This window comes from Triticum dicoccoides, chromosome 6A (assembly GCF_002162155.2).
Source record: "Triticum dicoccoides isolate Atlit2015 ecotype Zavitan chromosome 6A, WEW_v2.0, whole genome shotgun sequence".
In the NCBI taxonomy this organism is placed as follows: domain Eukaryota; kingdom Viridiplantae; phylum Streptophyta; class Magnoliopsida; order Poales; family Poaceae; genus Triticum; species Triticum dicoccoides.
Genome location: NC_041390.1, coordinates 8,245,239 through 8,261,383, shown reverse-complemented (window position 1 = coordinate 8,261,383; position 16,145 = coordinate 8,245,239). Strand labels below are relative to the sequence as shown.

The window sequence follows — 16,145 nt, the reverse complement described above, 5'->3', positions numbered from 1 at the left end:
GGGTGGTGAAAACTATGATATCAGGAGCTAATCCTTCCGTTACCATTTGATTGAATTGCAACACAGCATCATCCATTCGGCCAATGCTGCAAAGTAAGTTTATTCCCGTCCCATAGCTCGCTGCATCAGGGTTGAATCCTTGTTGCCGCATTTTTGTAAATATATGCATTACCTCACCAACCCTTTTTTCTTTAGCATATGCAAATATCAATATGTTGTAGACATAATGATCCGGTGAAATGCCATTTTCTGCCATCAAATCGATGAGACAATGCATATCATGAAAATATCTTTCCGTGGCATACCCATGGAGCAGAATGTTGTATGTAGTAACCGTCGGTTTTTGGCCCAAACTGATCATAGAATCAAAAAGCTTCCTAGCTTCTCCGCATCTTCCGCTCTTGCAAAGATAATCCATCCGTATGTTTGTAAGCTACAATATTTGGTTGAACACCATTTCTAGACATTTTCTTGAAAATCCGATCCACCTCTTCGCAGTGTCCTAATGAATAGTATCATTGTATGAGACTAGTATATGTAGCAACATTTGACAGAATTCTTGTATCAAACATCTGTTGAAGAACCTGCTCAGCCTTGTCCATCGCATGAACCTTGCACATGCCAGAGATGATTGAACTACATGTCACAACATTCGGTGAAATTCGCCTCTTTAGCACTTGACAAAATAGGCTGTAAGCTTTGTCCACCTCACCCTCTTTCAACAAGCCATCAACTACGGTGCTATATGACACCACATTAGGTTGGCAGCTACCCCCATCCTCAGCCATGATGTGAATCAGCTCTAGAGCCTCTTGGCTTCTTTTCTCGTTGGAGAGACCCTTGAAAAGAATGGTGTAGGAGAAAACATCCGGTATGCAGTTAAGCTCGGGCATTATTCGGAGTACGATTTCCATTGCATAGCTGGTCTTCTTCTCCGCGCAGATGGCCTTGAGTAGGTGGTTGAAAGTGATGATAGCATCTGTAGTGAAAAAAAATTGATTTCGCTCTCACTACTCTTCTCCCTCTGCTTTTGATGTCTATAAAGCAAAAAAAATACTTATATGGCATGCAGGATTTAACGTCAGGAATAAAAAAAACATAGATGAAAAAAGGACAAAAAATGAAGACCAGAAAAATGCACCAGCCGGGAATCGAACCCGGGTCTGTACCGTGGCAGGGTACTATTCTACCACTAGACCACTGGTGCCTAGATGCTAATTTTATTTGCAGAAACTTAACAACCACTTCACTAGCTTAGCAAACGGGATGCGTCCTGCAATCGAACTCAAAGGATTTCAGTACAGATGTGAACACTGAATTTTTTTTACAAGTACACATTTGCATTTCAGTTAAAAGCATTCTTCACATGAAGAAAATAAAAAGAGGCTCCCTTGCAACCTATCTAATCTACACACTGGGAACAATTTCAGGTAAGATATGCCCATTTTCCTCGGCCAATGCCCTACCAAAATTCACTCACCCAAAAAAGATCCAGGCAAGTTATATCCATTCTCCAAAACCAGTCTGTGAAACGACCGTCGTTTGCGGTACCAAATATTGAACATCGTCCTCTGTATAATACTCCCTCTGTAAACTAATATAAAAGTGTTTAGATCACTATTTTAGTATTCTAAACGCTCTTATATTAGTTTACGGAGGGAGTAGAAAGGAGGCAGTGGATGAAGCTTTTGCTACACGATGGCGGCCTTGAGATAACATGGTAGGTACTATTATCATCTTGGTCCTCTTCCAAATGGAAGCCAGGAGCCATTTGCTCCCTGTTCAGACTTCAGAGGATATCACAATTTGCCCCCTGTTAGCACTCGACAGGACGAAAAAAGTGAACACATTTATAGAACTTGAGAAAGTGACGGATCTCAAATACGGCGCAGATGGCACCTAAGATAGTTGACGCAATATAGTGGTAACAGAAACTAGTAGATGCTGCACCCCAGATCAAAGCACAAAATGGAAGTATAAATGATGACAAAGCTACGGAAGTAATATCCAAGATATCAGCATCCCTTGCTTTCTATACAAATATGAATACCCAGCTTCAGACAAATATTCCAACAGTATGCCACCATGTTAAGAAATCAAACTTTTAGTCGGGAGAAAAAGAACTAACTGATTACTTTTGAAATTTGACACACTGTTCCTTTTATCAGGCTGGCAAATCTGAATCTAGTGCACAATTGCCTTCTGCAAGCGGCAGCAGAGCATTCAGCAGGGTGAGGCAGCTTCCTTGTAAGGTTATCAACAAATACCTTCTCCCTCACCATTATTCAGCAATATTAGCTCAGCTGTGATCTAGCGATCGATTTGCAACACTGAGTCAGCATTAGCAGGCGCTCACACATATCAATCTTTCTTCTCTACTGATAGGGTTCAAAAACGCCCAGCAATTACACGATCATCTCATCTTCCTCACCTCCCAGACTGCTGCCAACTTCCCCAGCTAGCGACACTTGATTGGACGGCGACACTGATCTTCCCCCGCCGTCTTAATAGAGTGTCGAGTAATCTCGCGCCGCCACGGCTGAAACCATGTCTCTCCTCCAGCGATCATGTAAGCTTGCGTCTGCAGCGGTATATCCAGCCTGACTGCAGCGGTACCTTCGGCCCCTTGCGTTTGTATTGCCAGATCTCAGAGCATCCTCAGAATCAATACGCAGGATACTATGGATGATACATTGCTGCATCATTCTCAAGTCTTAGGAAGAGTGCATATTTAACTTGTTCCGATCCTAAATATCAAATTACCACTCCGCACTTGTACTGCGGAAATTGCTCAGGATTTCAAAATGGTATGCAGCCACAGCCAGGAAATCACAGAAAAAAGGGAATAAACTTCAGCGCATACCTAGTCAAAGGAAGTGCAAGTGCAGATCAATCTAAGCAGATTGGATACCCCGGTAAATGGAGGGTGAATAACAACATAGCTTTATTCGTACCAGTTAGCTTGCTGAACTTTATCCATAACTGCCCTCTGCTTGCTTCCATGCACCAAATTCCTACACATAAAAAGCTCTATTAAGACTGTTCCCGTTAAAGGAAAGCTCTGGTAAGACCAAGAGAAAGGGCAAACTAAATATTAGTCTGAGTAAATCACCATCAATTAGCTAGCGGCTTTAAATTCCACATCTAATTGCTTACATGGCATATATATGGATGGAAAACAGAGAAATATGTTTGTTTACATTCGTTTATCAGCTCCAGAAAAAAAGTGATGGCATGCATGGTTGACTCAATAAAACTGTACAGGTGAAGATGAAAACACATAATTCACATACTACATAGCGCCTCGATCATTTGCGGCTTTCTATTAAAATAATAAGAAATTGCAGCACTAGCTGGTGCTAAATGCAACTGTCGATTGAACAGCAGCTTCTTTGCCCAAGTATTTCAATAACCCATTCTTCGGTAACAGTGCTCATAGAGGTGGAGTAAAAGCAAAGACCATTTGATAACACCAGAAGTTTCCCAGCGTACAAAAGAAAGTTTAGAGCACAAGTTTCTATCCCAGGGTAGAAAATGTTCTAGTGTGAAAGTAAATTATCATGCAAGTATCAGGTTCAGAAGGATTGCACAACTTGCAAAATTCAGAAGGAGAAAGGCATCATCAACACTTGAATAAATACTTGTAACTGAAGGAAGTCTCAGGCATCATCAACTAACAGAACCATCAGAATCATGTGTAGTATAGCAAATCCCCAACCACCATGCTTGGTCGATCTCCTGAAAGAAGAAGAAAGAACTATGCATCTATATCTAGTTTCATCACTTCTTCTCAAGAAAGTAAGAAAGCACCATCAATCTACAACACTCAGTAAATCAGTCAGTATGCTCTTTATTGCCCGGCCAATTCTTACTCAAGGAAACTACTTTTTTAAAAACAAATTACTCACCTGGCAAGTCACTTCATTCCTTAATAGACCCCTTCCCCTCGCCTTCATTGCATTAATATTATTTCTATAATTCCCACAGGCTAAACTAGGCACTAGAGAAGAGACACGCAACTGATCTTCATTTCAAATCAGAGCTCTGCGCCAATAATAGCATGTGCCCATCTCCTTTGTGTTACTGCAAGCACACAGCTGAGATCTCATTTATTCCAATTTCTACAGCCTAACATCAGGAATAAACATATGCTCACCATCCTCTCCTCACACATCTTGATTCTTAATTGGAGGTAGGCCAGCATGTCTACAGTTTCTGTGTTTGCAATTCTCCAAGATTCCATAACTACGCTCGCTATCTGACAGCTAGTACTTGCAAGCCTAGGCTGAGATTTAACTGAAAGGAGTGCACGAAGAGATGGCATTCAGTATAACTGAGAAAAAATACTGCATTCCCCTAAATATTAAGACCAGGCTTTGTTAAGATATCATCTGAAGGGGAGCCTTGGCGCAGTGGTAAAGCTGCTGCCTTGTGACCATGAGGTCACGGGTTCAAGTCCTGGAAACAGCCTCTTGCAGAAATGTAGGGAAAGGCTGCGTACAATAGACCCAAAGTGGTCGGACCCTTCCCCAGACCCTGCGCAAGCGGGAGCTACATGCACTGGGGCTGCCCTTTTTTTGTTAAGATATCATCTCTCGGACCATCTCTTGGCTAAGGTATCTTCATTCTGTTTTTTCCAATACCAGCATACATGTCCTCACAAAATATTGTAATCAACACAACTAAAGCAAATATAAAAGAGCATCTAAAAAAGCAAAATATCAAACATAAGACAGAGGGTGACTTGCTATCCCAATAAAGCACACCAATGATAAAAATGTCCTGAGTATCTATATAGATAGTGCTAATATAGATTAAAACTAGCTAAAAGGTAAGGCAGAGAGTAACATGGTAATGCCATAACCTTTTTAAGACCACCTTAACATATTCCTGTATTGTCTGAATTGCCCTCTGCTTTTCAGCACCACACCATACAAGCATCAATTTGCTTCTCCAGTACAAATACCTGGGCCTTCGACATATCCATTACATAGTGCTATATGGGTAGGCCATCGACAAAAATGCTACTGGCCAACTACTTTACTATTCAGTTTTGACATCAGATGCTCCCAGAAAAAGTATCATCAGCCAGTATGCCATCCAAGAATATAAGAGAAAAATAAAGGAAAAAACTGATACAAAGTACTAGAAAACGATGAGCTGCTTTCACAACAGTTAATATTTTATAAACAAAGCTACTGCTTGAAAAATGAAGGCATTCAGCTAAGCAAGAAGAACTAGAGGAACCAACAGACTATATCAAAACTGCACCCTCAACAGTGATCAACACGTTGTGACCATCAACAACTCCAGAATTGTTCCCGAAAAAAAGTTCAACAAATTTCGGGACTTCTTGTCATCTTTATGGCCATATTGAGAACCCTTTTTCATGGAAAGATAGATTAACTCAGGATCGCATTGAAAGCTGCAATTGCCACTCAGAACATAAAGATATAGAGCGTGCAGATATACTTTTCATTAATACTTGAAAGCATTTGCAGAATGCCCTGATGTCACTTTCTTAGTTCAGAATGCGTATCAATATGAGATCAGGATGGAAAAGTTCATCGCAATGTGATTCTTTCTTCTCTCTAAATGATATAGTGGACGTACAAGTACTCTAAAATCAAATTATTAGTTTCAACCAGGACTGGCGACACTGAATTAACATGTACAGTACCAGATATGCTATAGCAGATAACCAACATCTAGTTAGGCAAAGAACACTGAGACAAAAATTACCAGCTCACTACACGTAGACATACGCAGTTACCAATTCTCATAGCCCGTTATTGGTGATGTAAGTCTGAAATTAGAAGGCACTTCCCCTACAAGTGGCAGCAGTCTTTGGGAAGGTGGGGGCAGCTTCCTTGTATGGACATACGAACTTTTCCATGAAAATCTTCCCAGTAACTAAGGCTGCTGAATAGTAGTTCCCCTCGCGCTCTAGCAATCCATTTTCCTGCTTCTTGGTTCATGCAAATATGAATCTCGCAGGCACTTCCCCTCTGCAAGCGGTTGCATAGTCTTCAGCAAGGTATGGTGCAGCGTCCTTGTGAGGGCATATGAACTTCTCCAAGAACTCTTTCTCAGTCAATTTAACAATTGTACAGTCGCTTGGGTCACGCTTGAGCAATCCATTTTCCTTAAGAAACCTCATAACATGGTACCGGGGCCTGAGCCGGCCCTCCAGGTTAAGACCGAGGATAACCGGCCAGTGAGCAATGCGCGCCGGTTCCAAGCCCACCTTAGAGATGAGGAACTCGGACTTGCGCTGCAGCGTGTCCTTTGAGCACCTTAGCACAACCGGCCACTTGGACACAGCAGTGCGGACCTCCGTATCTGACCACCTAAATGTCTTCTTCAAGTAGTCCACTTTGGCAGCGAGCTTGTCCTCGCTCAAGTATGAGACGGCCTGCAGCGCTTGCCTGAACATTCCAGAGCCACAGGGCACACCTATACCTTCAGCACACGCAACCATCTCCAGGACACGCCCTGGTTTGGCACACAGTATCCACGGCGAACATACGAAGAGCTTGGCAATATCACAAGCACCTATTCCGCACTCTGCTAGGAGACTGACATTGGGCTTGACCACCCTCTCGAGGTCAGAGTCGAGGATGGAGGAGCCATGTTTGAGCGGCCGGATCATGTTTTCGAAGGAGCCGAAGAGTGGCAGGTAGTACTCTAGCTTGGAGACGACGCATCTCTGGCGGAAGTTGTCGGGGACGAGCAAGACGAGGCGCGCGATATCACAAGGGGATAGACCGAGGCCGGTGAGCCCGACGACGACGGGGGACAGAGTTCTCTCCACTTTGGCGCAGAGGAACCGCGGGTCCTTGGCGACGACGGCCGCGACGTCGGCGCCGGAGAGGCCGAGGCCGGCGAGGAAGGCGAGGACGGCGTCGGGGTTGGCGGGGGACTTGAGGTGGGAGAGCTTGGCGGAGGCCTTGAGTGCCTGGGCACGGGTGAGGCCGCAGGCGCCGACGAGGTACTCCTCGACGGCGAAGCTAGGGTTGGGGGAAACGGCGGGCGCGGCCGCGGAGAGGAGGCGGTGGAGAGAGAGGAGTCGGGATGTGGAAGGCGCTGGCGCGGCGGAGAGGAGATGGGAGAGGACGCGCTTCCGAAGGTGGAGCATGGCGCCGCGACGGCGACGGCGGCGGCGGGCGGTGGGGAATTCGAGTGGCGTCGGATGTCTCCGGTGGTGTGGTGTGCTGGACAGGGATCGACTCTGAAATGAACATCCAGCGGCTGGGCCAAGTTACCATCCAAATGACATCCAACGGCCCATTTCCATCCACACGTTGCCCAGAGCAAAACTGCGTCCATCGTTACCTTAAAAAAAACTGCGCCCATCGGAATACACTGTTGAATGTTTGGTGTGTTTGCAATGTTTCACGGTGGGATGACATTCGTGGAAGTTGTAGCATAGAAACAAAACAGGTCCTCCAAAAAATGCTATTTTTGAAAGCATTTTAGAGCGTTGATTTTATTTATTTATTTTCGCCATGACTCCGTGAATGTCATTACATGATGAAACTTTACAAACACTCCTTTTTCCAGGGGAATTTGCAAGCACTGAAACATTCAACAATGTTTGGCATAAATAAACAACTTTCTTTTAATGAATTTTCTCACTATTTCTTCAAATTGACAGTTCACGGAGTAGAATAGTACTTTCACTTTAGAATAAATCATAATGAAAGTAACATAGGTAGTAATATGCATGTATCATAGTGAAAAAAAATATGATGTGAAAAATAATCTGGGGTTCATTTACAAAACACGACGCGCACGCGTGGCGTGAGGCGGGCAACGGGAACCACTTCTTCTTTTGTCAAGCTCCAATAGCATCTGAAAGAGGAACCCTTATAAAAAGGTCCAACTCTTTTTCCAAATCTGTGGGAAACCACAAGTGTGGGACGAGAGATCTGTTGGTTTCTCTATGTGTGACTGGTTACTGTACAAACATCACCTGAGTCACCACAGGCACAATGAGGTGCAACTTGAGCTGAGCACAAACTCGACTATTCATAAACAGACATATGACCACCACTCTACTGATGAAAATCATCAATTGGAAACCAATGATAATGTTGAGAAAAATACAACCAAAGCAGAAAAAATGAATCCTAGCCAATCACAAAACTCCAATCCTGGCCAATCACAGCAACCTAGCTCAATTTCAGAAAATGGCCCCAGTTCAATAGACCAGCAGCAACGGGAGCTCTCTGTGTCCTACTCCTCTGCAACCTCGTCTGCGGGCGCGATGGCCTCGGTCTGCCCCGGGCTAAAGAAGTTGGCGGGCAGCACCAGCATCGGGTCATCGCTGCCGTCGTGTATGCGCAGGTACGCCAGGCCCAGAGAGTATCCCAAGGCCCGGGCCACAGGGACCGCCACCGCGTTGCCGACTTGCATGTACCTGCCAGCCAGCACCAGAATTCATTTCATGACCAACAGATGTTCAGTTTCAGTCTTGATTTATTTATGGAAATCACGACTAGCAGAGCAGTTCGTAAACTTGCCGCTCCTTGATGGGACCATCCAGGCGATAATAATCCGGGAACCCCTGCAGCCTTGCATTCTCACGGACGGTCAGAACTCGGGCCTGGCCCGGGTGTAGTATTCTCTGCAGGGAGCAACACGGAACACATTTAGAGATTCTAAACCTGACACTGTCGAAACTGAACAAAAGGTCATGTGCTTCCTAAATGGTCAGATCAGAAAATTGAGGTAGCTTGTGACAAAGCTGACCTGGCTGTGTGGGTTTGCACTGGTTACCACTGTAGGAACCGTCTCATCCCACCACAATCGTCCAAACGGCCTGTAAATGCATCGCAGCGTGTATCTTGAGAACAGCATCAACAACCTAGTATAGTTTCAGAAAAGAAAATAAGTAAGGCACTAACCTGAGAGATTTGCCACTCCTGAACTTGATTGCATATTCAGGGACCTGGCCATACAGACATGCAATCTTCAGCAATTGTGACTAGAAAAGTCCTGACGATATTGGGCGGTGCAACACGTACCAATGGATTGCCAGACTCAAGGTAAACTCGTGGAATCTCAGGGTCAAACTCAGCGACGTTGTTTGGCCCTACTCTTACACCTTCCAGGTCACGGAAGTTGGCTCCCTAAGTGAGAATTCAAAATTTTCACAAAGGGAAGAGGAGTAATCACACAAGAAACATTTCGAAAAAATTCAGCCACCTACCTTCTCAAATGGTATTCGCTTAACGCGCTCGTAATCATCTTTATTCAACTTCAGAGGACAGTGATCCATTAGCTTGCCTTCTCCAGGACCGGTTTTATCACCGAATGAGTAGTCCAACATTTCTAGAACATTGGAACAACACTAATAAAAAATAGTAATTTAAATGCATAAACTGAACTGAAATGTGAAATGCAAAAGGAAAGGACTTTTCACAAACAAAAAAGATGAGCATATATTCGTCTTATCAAAAGAGCTATATAGTTACCTTTACGGCTAAGACGAATGTAGCGCTGAAATTCTGTCTTTGGTTTCACAAGGTATTCAAGTACGTCATCAGCTTGATCGTTACCAACCTGCATAACAGATGTAAGACGATATGTGGAAAATATGACAAATAGAAGTCAAGTAAATACATGCCTTCGGTAAATCTGAGATCGCATCTTCAAGGACCAAGGCATTCTTCAAGGTTGGATTTTGAATTTCGTCATATGCCACAACGCTTTGCTGCAACGAAAAATAAGCTCGTCAGCATATTTTCACTCCTCATAGGATTTCATTACGATCTTAATTTTATTATGGTTTTGCTTACCGTGAATGCATTCGGCGCCCCGCCTCGTATAACAACATTATGCGTGGGGAGAGGATGTTTTGGGAGCACCTGCATATCCAAATACAACTGATCAATCATCTCAGAAATAAATTTGTAAAAAAAACTGAAAGTGACAAAGAATATTAAAACAAACCATTGTAGTGAGGGCACCCCATAGGAAGGTGCGCATGCGGAACTGTGGAAGCCCGTAACAACCTGCTAACATAATACCCAGCCGAGACTGGTAGTTCATAGCCACCAACCGGCTCAACGCATACCTACCTAGATATCCTTCGGCAAATTGCAGTATATCCACCACATTTTCCATCAAAACGAACTTCGGCCGCAAATAGGAAACGATGTTCATAAAAGTGACCAGCTGCCTATTCTTATCATCATTTAGTGGGTCGTCACGGTTTCTGAACCGATTTAACCCGCTTATCCCTTGACAAGGTGGCCCCCCACACAAGACATCTACATCACCCTTTAAAAGTATAACAGAACAAATAAACAACATCAGGAATCTGATATTCAGGTACAAAATTACGGAGAAAGAATAGCAAGTACTCACAGGCAGTGGTAATACTTTTCGCATGTGGCCTTCTTGAACAAACTCCTTTATTTTTAAAGGGCAGTCACTGAACATTAAAAAAGAATCAGTGAACTGTGCATAGATCTTTCTGGATAACTGCAACGGAAATAGACATTATTATGTAATAGGAATATGTCAAATTAGATACAAACCTAAGGTTTTTAATGGGCTCCCAGGTATCCTCTTCGGGACCATATCCCTTCCATTGCACCTGTTCAAGAAAATATCACACCAACCTAAGTAACAGAAGTATGAGCACTAGAAATGAGCTAGATGGACAGTGTAGCACTTTGAAATAAATGCAACTTTTCCTATCAATGCCACCATAGCAGATATCAGTGAGTTTTTGCACGACATATTCGTCCTTTTCGAGTTCACCCTCTTCCTCCTCATCGTCCATCGGAGGAGGTGCCTCAGCATTATTACCATGGACATATTGGTCACATAGAACTGCCCATTCTTTTAAAAGAGATAGAAAATCATCCGCCTTCTCGTTCCGCACCTATATTCAGAAATCACATCTAGTCAAGATAGAACAAGAGGATTTGTACCAGCCAAAAAGAATTAAAGATTCATGAGCCAACCTCGGTCTTGGGATGGTTGGACTTCAAGCTATTGCACGCGTAGCTGTTAAAATCAACAGCCCACCTCTACAAATATAAAAAAGAAAGAAATTATAGACATAATGAAGGGTGGTCGACAAATTATTCTCCAAATAAATATAAGCCTAAGTAATACCGTCTCAAGTTTCAATCCAGCTAGTGCAGCGCCCAAGCACAATCCAGTGGACATGCCACCGCAACCAGAATAAAGGTCAAGTAGCGTTGCAGTTGCCACAGAGGTGTCAACCTCCGAATCAGCATCCGAAGAAATCCCTGAAATTTCATTTATATCTACACGCAAAACACACCTTCAGTTATAATACTGAACTGGCAAGATTATTCAACAGATCATTAAAATTACTGAACATGCTGATCTCATGTCCTAATTGCCCAAGATTATAGGTGATATCTACCAAAGATAAGTTAACTAATAGATGAAAATTCCTAGGCCCATGATGCCCCTTAGTTAATTCTATCTTTTTCTACCAAAAATATTCTTGCATGTTTGAACACAGCTTATATGCACAGAAAAAATATGTCATCCTAATGTCTACCAAACCTATCCGCAGAATTAACATTCCAAACGCAGAAAGCATGGACAATGAGATTGGATTAAACTTAACCTAGAATCCTAGATTATGATCGACATGGACAGATGGGATTTGTTTTTACATATTCTCTAAAATGTTTATCTCCCAGGAGTTAATTTACATGACTAAACAGGTTAAACTTAGCAACAATATTGGAAATATTTAAACATTAAGGAGGCACTGATCTCACATGTACGGGGCGTGAGTGGGTCCTTCTAACTCTTGATAAGGCGAATGAGGAGCGTACACACCTCCTTTTCATCTGGTGGCGAGCATGGCACCTTAGAAACAACATTATATTTGGTGACGGGAAAGATACAATAAAGGCATCAGCAGAATTCCTAGAAAGTTATGCTAGCTCCTATGCGGCGATCAGAGCGGGACAGTCGCTACCTGACTTTAAAGGAAAAGAAAAAGTGATGCCAGACATTTCATTCCGTGAGACTAAACAGAGAGTTGCAGATTATCAATGGGCCAGACCTAACTCAGGTTGGCTCAAACTAAATGTTGATGCAAGCTTTATTCAGGAGACAAACCATGGAGCTTGGGGGGCTGTTCTACGAGATACAAATGGGGCGGTGATTGGATCTGCTTGGAACACAATCAGTAACTGCGCTAGTGCTGAGGCGGCCGAAGCTGAAGCCTGTCTTGAAGGAATCCGAGATACCATGCAGTTCATAGACCGGCCAGTAGTTATTGAGAGCGACTGTGTGAATGTCATCCAACAAATTTCTTCAAAGGACTTTAATAGATCTCCCATTGGTAGCTTGTGTAGGGAAATTCAGAGTTTGCTGGGCCAACTCCCTGATTTTACTATTGCTAAGATCTCTAGAAATGGCAATAGGGTTGCCCACGCTCTCGCTAGTTTTGGTAGGAGTGGTGTGAGTAAGGGTGTGTTGATCGGTTCAGTTCCAGCCTGCGTGTTGCGACTGGTCGATGATGATTGTAATGAACCTATGTTGATTATTTAATATAATACACACCTTTTTCAAAAAAAAAAACTTAGCAACAATATTGGAAATATTTAAACATTAAGGAGGCCAATAATTAGCTTGCATAATTGAACAGAGTTATAGGTTAGCAGCAATAATTGCCATTTATGATATTTACTGACTGTTTTAACAAACGAGTTACATCCTAATTTCTATTGAACGTATCAGGTTGAAATAACATTTTGAAGGAAGAAAGCATGGGCATAAGACAATGAGTTTAGATTTTAACTTAAACCAGATTATGATCAACATGGTCTGATGGGAAAAAAATTCACATGTTGGTTAAAATGCTCAACTCTTAGGAGTTAATTTACAAAACTAAACAGAGTTACAGCAAATTATAGCAACAGTATTGAACATGTTTAAAGCATTAGATAGGTCAATAAAAAGCTTGCATAACTGAAATGAGTACAAAGGTCACAGCAGCAATTACCATTTGTGATATTTTCAAAGGTAGAGTAGGGCACAGTGTACGACATGTCGTAGTACAGATCGCTGTCAGCCGCTAGTTGGGCTTTTGCTTCCAGATCAAGCTAAAACGTGGAGTTAAAAAAAATGAGAAGCATTTCATCAAGGAGGGGAGACACAGTTGTGAACAAGAGCAGTAACCTTGGGATCGACTTGCAGTATTTTAACCTTGGACACAATACAGTCAAGCGGGTTGTCGTTCCTCTCGTCAGAGAGGAAGACCCGCTTGGGATCATGACTATGATCATCAACCAATTTCGCGGTCGAGATCACCGTGTCCTCCGATCGGAAGAACCAACGGCAGTTGAAGTACTTGACGTGGTCTGTTCCCTCAAAAAGTTCGGTGATTCTACCAATGAAATGGGGCTTTCCTTCCTCTGCCTAAACAGGAGTGATGATAAAGGAATCAGGAATGAATAAACCTATGCAAACATCTAACAGATAGCAAGGATATTTTTTTACATCAGCAGAAACCATATTCACGGAGAAAGGTGTCGTATGGATGCAGTTTGGTACTCCCTCCGATCCGTCTTATCTGTCACTAGAAAAGGACTGAGATAATACAGCTCGGTAGTATAACTAGCGACAATTTTTTCGGGCCAGAGGAGTACCCAAAATGGCATTAAGCAATGCAAGCTGAGGTGTAAATTCATTTTGTACAAACCGTGGCATTAAGGTGAGCGAGTATTACAACTCTGTTTGTAAAGCGTCCCTAAAGCGTCGCTTAAGCGTTAGAGCGCCCTCCAGGCTCAAAGCGTCCAACTCGCTTTAGACATGTGTCTAAGGCGTCCGCCTTAGACACTAAAGCGTCTGAAGCGCCTGCTTAGGCGTCCTGATTGGCGCTTTAAGGCAGAGAGGACGCCTTAGACTTGCCAGGCAGGGTACAGAGATTCCTGGCAGGGAAACAGGGCTGGGCTCACATTTGAAACAGTTACAGGAGGGGAAAGAAAGAGAGAGAACCAAAACCAGAGCGTGCAAATATCCAGGCTTTCAGCTCTTTCCTCTCTCCTCTGGCAGCAGCTTCCTCAGATCTGCACCAGCCTTTTCTGCTCTGTTGTGTGTTATGCTATGCACAACTCCTCTGCTGTTAGGTGCTACTGCCTCTCTTATAGCAATTGGCTAGTTGCTTACTGCTTAGTGGATGGATCAGAATATATGGGCTCACTGGTGGATTAGAATCAACATATATATGTCTCACTAAATGGTGCTCTATTATACTGCCCATCAGGTTCAGAGTCTGTCTAAAGCGTCGCCTCGCTTTACGCTTTATCGCTTAAGCAGTGAGGCGCCCCCCTAGCGCCTCGCTTCGCTTTACCGCTTTATAAACATAGATTACAAAGCAGGAAACATGGAGGCAACCACATTAGGCGCATGAACAGAGCATTACGATGACGGTCAGCCATCGAGTACTTGACAGCAGCATGCATAACCGCAATGGCATGAGCTGTTGAAAAGAAGCATTATGATGGCACCCTGATAATTAATAACAACAAAAGAAAGAAAGAAAAACAGAAGCAATGATAGCAGCAAGCATAACAGCGGTCACATGAGTTGTGGAGGCAGAACAGTAGCATGAAAAAGTGTAAAAGATAGCGAGTATTCTTTTACTGCAGCAGCCATATGCAGAGCCACATGGGCCCAATTGGGTACCAGAGGAAATGCATCTACGCAGCAAATTTTCTACAGAGAAGTAGAGTAGTCATGCTGATTAACAATGATGATAGGACCGTCGATCTCACAGCAGAAGCATATGACGGAGTGATACTAACCATAACAGCCTACCTAAATAACAATGATGATGAATGGAGCAACCATTCATTAGCAGCAAGCATAACCGGAAACATGTAGTAAAAGATACTCCATTGAGGAGCAACATGTTGATAAGCAGAGGAAGACGATTACCACTACATACACATCGTCACGGAGGTTATAGACGATTCCTTCCACCTTGGCTGCCCAGTAATGGCAGCGCGCCTTCACCTCCTCCTCCTCCTCCCCATTTCTGCCCAGACGAACGCGGATGCAGAAATCCCTAAGCATTCAGCACAGTATCCACACACCACACACACGCTCAGAGAACAGACACAAGGGGAGGGGGCGTGAGCTACCTGCGCTGGCGGTGGTAGCGGTGGGGAAACTTGGCCCGAGCTTCGTCGGCGGGGATGGGGTCCCCGACGAACTCGGGGTCGCCATCCTCCCTGGGCGGACGCCCCCTTGTCGCGCGCTCGGTCACGACGAGCGGCGGCTCGTCGGCGGACCTCCGCTTGCGGGCCGGCGCCATTGCGGGTTGTGGAGAGTGGGGGGAAGAGGAGAGCGGCCGGATGGTGGGGGTCGCTGGTGCCAGTGCCGGCGTCTCCGCCTCCGGGGCACCAATGTCGGGGATGGATTTTTATTTTATTTTTTTGAGCAGTATGTCGGGGATGGATTGGAGCCCGCTCCGCTCAGTGCGAGCCCGTTCGGGTGGAAGCAAGCAAATCCACTCGAGCTGGGCCGGCCCACTACTGCGGGAGGCCATAAGCTCTTTTTCCTGTATATTTTTTGCGTTTTCTGTTTTCTTTTTCGCTTTTTTACTTTTGTTTATACTTTAAAATATCATATTATACCATTCTTCAAGAATTTGAAAATGTTGAAAAAGTATTTTTATTTTTCTGTATACTTTTGTTTACAAAAGCACTCTTCAAGAAACATTTGAAAATGTTGATCAAGTATTTGTAAAATGTTGTACGACTACTTGAAATATGTTGAACAAGTATTTGAAAAAATGTTGATCATGTATGTAAAATTTTTGAACAAGTACTTTTAAAATGTAGAACATGTATTTGAAAACTGTTGAACAAGTATTTAAAAAAATTTGAACAAGTATTTGAAAAAATGTTGATCATGTATATAAAAATGTTGAACAAGTATTTTTTAAATGTAGAATACGCATTTTAAAAATGCTGAAAAAGTGTTTTAAAATTAATTAACAAGTATTTGAAAAAAATGTTGATCATTAATATAAAAATGCTGAACACGTATTTCTAAATGTACAATATGTATTTTAAAAATGCTGAACAAGTATTTAAAAAATATTGAACAAGTATTTGAAAATAATGTTG

At 43.2% G+C, this 16,145-nt stretch overlaps 2 protein-coding genes and 1 non-coding gene across 3 annotated transcripts; all 3 read right to left on the bottom strand.

Annotated features, from left to right (window-relative positions):
• Positions 1-1,136: 1,136 nt before the first annotated feature.
• Positions 1,137-1,207, bottom strand: TRNAG-GCC. Its single transcript has one exon. It is a non-coding gene; the product is annotated as a tRNA-Gly (tRNA).
• A 4,392-nt stretch (positions 1,208-5,599) lies between these two features.
• Positions 5,600-7,201, bottom strand: LOC119319259 (transcription termination factor MTERF15, mitochondrial-like). Its single transcript, XM_037593747.1, has one exon. It carries the CDS (start codon positions 7,136-7,138, stop codon positions 5,975-5,977), a length of 1,164 nt encoding a protein of 387 aa, XP_037449644.1. The 5' UTR covers positions 7,139-7,201; the 3' UTR covers positions 5,600-5,974.
• Positions 7,202-8,058: 857 nt separating this feature from the next.
• On the bottom strand, positions 8,059-15,448 carry LOC119319258 (DNA (cytosine-5)-methyltransferase CMT3-like). Its single transcript, XM_037593746.1, has 19 exons — positions 15,156-15,448; positions 14,950-15,049; positions 13,189-13,428; positions 13,013-13,112; positions 11,134-11,288; positions 10,980-11,045; positions 10,685-10,897; positions 10,548-10,606; positions 10,375-10,441; positions 9,958-10,287; positions 9,804-9,872; positions 9,632-9,718; positions 9,480-9,567; positions 9,215-9,336; positions 9,030-9,134; positions 8,910-8,953; positions 8,755-8,824; positions 8,526-8,629; positions 8,059-8,422 (listed from the first exon to the last, which is right to left on the bottom strand). Exons 1-19 carry the CDS (start codon positions 15,326-15,328, stop codon positions 8,239-8,241), a joined length of 2,376 nt encoding a protein of 791 aa, XP_037449643.1. The 5' UTR covers positions 15,329-15,448; the 3' UTR covers positions 8,059-8,238.
• Between the last annotated feature and the right edge of the window lie 697 nt (positions 15,449-16,145).